Genomic DNA, 5,272 nt, shown 5'->3' on the forward strand with positions numbered 1-5,272 from the left:
AAATTTGTTTTGCTTGGGGAGGGCTCTTGATCTTGAAACTTTCTGCTATGGAAAACAATTTACTTTTAGTAGGACAGTGCTATTAGAATCAAAGCATTATAGATATAGACTGTTGGGATTCCCTGTTTCATGAGTATGTAGTCTTGCATGTTTGTTGTAACTTCTGGCTAAGTAACTGAATCTGTGGGATTAGTTGAAAAAAAGAAAGCAAACTCTAATGAGATTTTTAACAAAATTTTTATTGGTATTCTAGCCTCAGCAGTCTATATCACGCAAGCAGTCACCTCGGAGAGACAGACTTTCTACTGCGTTCCAGTGCCTGGCGAATCGGCATGGGTGAAAGAAATATCTTTTTTTGACTGAGCTATTGCTCTGTTATACAGTGATCGCCAACTAATTCATTAGATTTAAGGAGATAAGTTTATTTAAAGTTTTTTTGAGTGAATCAGAATAGGTGAGGAGAGGTGGTAGGTGTAGAAAAAGTAAAAAGGGAAAATTGGTGTTGTGCTACATGCGCAAAGAGGATGCAAATGAATTTAGGAGCATTGCTTTTTGATTTAGTATGCATTTAGGCTAGATTTTGATGTCTGCTTGGGAGGGTCTTGAAAATTTATGTTAATTTCTATTTGCAAATGTTAAGAAAATGAGAAACTTCAATTGAGCCATGGGCATTCTATTGCCTTTTTCTGATTAAATTAGGACACTGTTACATGGTGAGTCTCTCCTACAAGAACCTGTAAAAACACCTGTAGTGGAGCATGTTAAGACAGTAATTCCTGGAAAATTGGAGTATTGTGTTTATAATAGTTCAACCACAGTATGTCATTTTCTCTATGAGTACAGGAAAGGTCTTGGGGAGAAACAAATCGTCTTTCGTTTCTTCTAGTAAATGGAAGTTGAATTGTCTGAGTGGAATGGATACAGGATGCTGCTTTTAACACCTTTTAGGAGTTTTATATTCTCTTCTCCTCCAAGGGAGTGGAGGAGAGGTCTAGAAAACTTAAGATATGTTGCATTTTGTAAAAAGATATGAACCCGATGGTAAATCTAATATGATGTGATATTTCATACTTTGAGTTCAGAATTTGAGAAAACTACTACTTATCATTGGCACAGAATGCCAATGCAATTTTAAAATTAAGCTAACGCAATTTTTGTAATAAAATGATTGATAAGAGTTAGTCTTTGAGTGAAGCTTACAGCAGAATACTGCAGCAATGGAAATTTAAAGTGAGCCTGACTATTATGAAAATACTGAACATGATTTCAATATTTGCCTGTCATGTTAAGAAAAGGAAAAGTGTATTAGCTTTTTCAAAATTTATTTGCAAGTGTGGTATTGCTAGTATCTTACAAGTATGTAAACATTTTCTGTGTGTTTCTTTTTAAAGTAATAATAATAATTGTATCAGCAAGTCTCTAAATATTATTATAATGTCTGTTCTTTAGGGTTGAGATGTGGGAGAGAAAAAAAATTCCTTAGATTTTCAGTTGTACCTGACCACAAGCATGTTCTCTGGGTGTGGAAAAAAAAAAAAAATCCCTTTTTTAGAGATTGATAGTGGAATAGCACTCAGTGTTTTTTAGTTTCTATTTTCAAAAAAGCCAATGATTGCTGTATACTTCTTAAGCAGGTTATTTACGTGTGTAAAGAGATGATGTCTAGATAAGAATTTGAATCATTGTTTTTATGTCTTGCTCAAAATAGGATAATAGCATTTTGTTTAAAAAAAAAAAAAACAAACACCTAACTGTGCCTGAATTTTCTCAACTGAGTCTGTAGTTGTCCTTAATCCTCAATTTTACGCATATATTAGTGCAAACCAAGCTCGAGTTAGTCCTTCAACATCCTACACACCAAGTCGCCACAAGAGGAGCTATGAGGAAGATGAGGATATGGATCTACATCCATCTAAACAGAAAGAGCAACATATGGGTAATAGTCATTATTGGTGGATAGTTATTGTGATATCTTTCCAGAATTTGCAGAGATTTCATTCTCAAAAATTGAAATATTTGCAATTGTTTGAATCGGTAGTGTTAATGCAGCCTTTATAACTAATTTGGTGGCTTTGTTGAAGTCAGCAGTGTGGGAGAGCCTACGGTGTTGCATGTTGTATGCATATTGTACGACTCGTTGGTACTACTTTCTAGAGTTAATTCCTAAAATAATATTTTGTACAGCAACACTTGTGTATTGCCTTTTGTATGTAACAGCACACACACAATTTATAGGAGCAGGCTGAAATTTAGGAGTTCTTGTTTAATTTCCCACTCTATTGCAGCTTTCATGGTGATCTGGGGAAAATGATGCAATCTTGTCTCTCTCACACTCTGTGTGTGGATGTTATCGTGTAAATTGAAGCTGAACTGCATGTCAGTTAGGTGCTGCTTTGCTGTGAACAGTAGTATATATCTAAAAAATACCTTCCAGCCTTACCTTTTTTTCTAACATGAGACTTATTAATCCAGCTTCGTAAAGGAACCGGATTAATACCAGACACTTGAAGCATCCTGAAGAAAGCTATTAAACCTTTTAAGAGGATGGTATTTCAAACAGTAGCAGTGTCAGAGACTGTGCAATTCTTAGTTATGTTGTAATCAGTGTGTGAACTATTTGTCTCAATGCTCTTCTGTGAAGATGCCACTTAAACTGGCATGGGGGTTTTTTGGGAGATTTTAGTATGTTTTCTTTGGAAGACAAGAAAGTGGTTAGTTTCAAATTGTCAGTCCCATTAAAGAAAAAAAAATTGTAGAAGCTATTGCTTTCTTTTGTTCGGTGTTATATGTCTATCAGGTTCACTAGCTGAATTCAGGTTTTTCTTTCTATATTCTTACCAGTTTGCAAATGTTTTATTAGATAGTTTAGACTGTTTTGTCTTCCTACTCAGGCTGATCAACTGTAGAATAGATTTTTATAGCTGCTTTATTGCTGAAAATCCACAGAGATTTTTAATGTAAACTGTTATGTTCATGCATACTCTTACCTTTAAGAACTATCTAGTTTTTTGACCATGAGGTGCAGAAAAATATTACCTTTGCAGTCCTACCGAATTTAGAAAAAATTCATTCACACAGTTTAAGCATTACATTTTGAAAATCAGATTGTTGGCGATGTTTGGGTTTCTAAGACACATAGATCTTTACCAGTACTCACACTCATGCTTATCTTGATGATATAAAATATGCATTTGTGAGACTTTTTCCTATTTTGAGTATGAGTATCTTCTGTCAAATATATTGCTTTATTAAATATTTTTGTCTCGGACATCTTGTTAAATTAGCTTAATTCTGTGTTGCTCACTGAAGAAAGTTGTTCACTTTTGCATTTCTGTTTAAAGAGCCTATGAATCCTTTATTTTTCAGGCAGTGGAGGTGATATCCATGGATGTGTGGAGCCAAAGAGATTAGAAACGGAGGCTTCTGCAGGTCATCATCTCATTTCTCCTAACTGCTCCCCTCCACTTGACTTAAATTTTCCATTGCCAGGAGAGAAGGGACCAGCATGTCTTGTCAAGGTAACAAAAATGGAGAGATGATGAGCATGGCTGTGGCCTCAGTGAGGCAGACAGAATCTGAAGTTAGAGTGTAAGTAGTAAGTCTTGCATTAGTTTATAGGCACAGAAATTGGCTTTCAAGTCCAGAATTTTCTTTCTACAGATAATTACACTGTTTCTCTTCACTATCCCGTATGTGAATTGCTGAACTCCTTCAGTAGCATTGATTAGAGCTTGCGCATTCTCACTACACTTAGCCAAATGAAAAAATCCGTTACTAGATGCTCAAGGGTGTGGCTGATACTGACTCCTGGTATTTTGCTTTTAGGATTTGTCCTCTTAAGGAAAAAAAAGTAGTGATGGAACAAGCAAAACACTACACTACGCATTTTTGTATTGTATTTGAAATAGTCTTTGATTCACTAGTATGCTATATTGACTATGAAACTTTCAACACAAAATTTCTATGCTGTTACTGTACTGAATGCTCTCTTAGTCAGCAAATCTTGATAAATGAGATTAGAATACAATTGTTTACATTTGTGTAGCAAAAGAATGCCAGTAGGAAAAAGCATGCGATCATAGAAACTCATTTTTCCAATGTAAGCTTACTGACACCGAGGACTAGGAGAGACCTCTTCACACAGACTGTTCTCAGTCTACAGTTGAGTCTCCTGAGATTTTTCCTTTTGTCTGTGTTTGTGTGCAGTCCTGCGTCTGGCCCATCTGCCTCTGTATTTTATTATTTTCTCTTTGTGGCAGGTCTATGAGAGCTGGGATAGCTTCAAAGTCAATGATGTTCTGGAGGTATACGGTATTTTGTCTGTGGATCCAGTGCTGAGCATAGTAAACAATGAAGAGAGGTAAGGCTCCCCTGATGCGTGATCCTGAAATGAAGGAATTTTTTTATTTCAATGAGCAAAATTTTTGTTGTCCCCTTGATACAGACAGGGAAATGTGTAAATACATAACAGTTACGCTTAAGAGGTAAATTTTGTTGCTGGAAAAAAGCTCGATGTGGAAAGTGTTAGATCCACCGTCCCGTAAACTGAAGTCCATTGTACTCTGGAACATCCATACCCTTGGATACACAATGCATCTTTTTTTAGGTGGTTGTACAGTCTATAAAACAGAAAGTGCTTCTATAGCTATATGTTTTGTACTCTTTCATGCCTATTAAGCGTTCAATGAATGAGTGAATAGTGAACAAGGCTTTCAAATAAGCTTTAAAATTATAAAATGTCCTTTTGAAATAATTTCTAAGTCCATGAAAGTTGTTACCATGAACAGTTCTGAAGAGTATAAAACAAAAAAAGTTTGCATGTCTGCATGGAGAGTGAAAGTGACCAAAATGAGTAAACTTCCCATTTCACCTGCTGTTCTGCAATTACTTGCTTGACAAAATACAAACTGATTGAGAAGGACGCAAGAAGTCAATTTTTAAAATAAAACTGTTGACCAATCTAACATATGTACTACTGATGTCTTGAACCGTTGCACTTTAAATTATTTCTGTTGGAGATTTTGTTTATCTTTCTGATAAGCACAATATGGAGAGTGCAGTGTGAATCCTTTATAGTGCCAACTTCTTAAAAGTTAACTCAGCCTGGTCAGCTGCTTTTGGTTATCTGTCTGACAGCTAATCCAAGACTGACAGCTCAGTTGGTCTGTCATAGGTTGTTTTTTTTCCCTGCATGTCATTCTATCACAAATAGACAAAATGGTGGCATTTAGCAACATTTTGAATGCAAACAGAGGAAGTTTCTTTTAATGGA

General features: G+C 35.6%; 1 protein-coding gene across 1 annotated transcript in view; it reads left to right on the forward strand.

The window, feature by feature from the left end:
• Positions 1–5,272, forward strand: part of MCMBP (minichromosome maintenance complex binding protein) — a 16,751-nt gene that overhangs the window by 2,480 nt on the left and 8,999 nt on the right. The window contains exons 4-7 of the mRNA XM_009325897.1: positions 254–345; positions 1,807–1,936; positions 3,367–3,518; positions 4,260–4,360. Coding sequence (XP_009324172.1) covers positions 254–345; positions 1,807–1,936; positions 3,367–3,518; positions 4,260–4,360 — 475 coding nt within the window. The remainder of the gene's footprint in view (positions 1–253; positions 346–1,806; positions 1,937–3,366; positions 3,519–4,259; positions 4,361–5,272) is intronic.

Source organism: Pygoscelis adeliae, unplaced genomic scaffold (assembly GCF_000699105.1).
Source record: "Pygoscelis adeliae isolate BGI_AS28 unplaced genomic scaffold, ASM69910v1 Scaffold4, whole genome shotgun sequence".
Lineage (NCBI taxonomy): Eukaryota > Metazoa > Chordata > Aves > Sphenisciformes > Spheniscidae > Pygoscelis > Pygoscelis adeliae.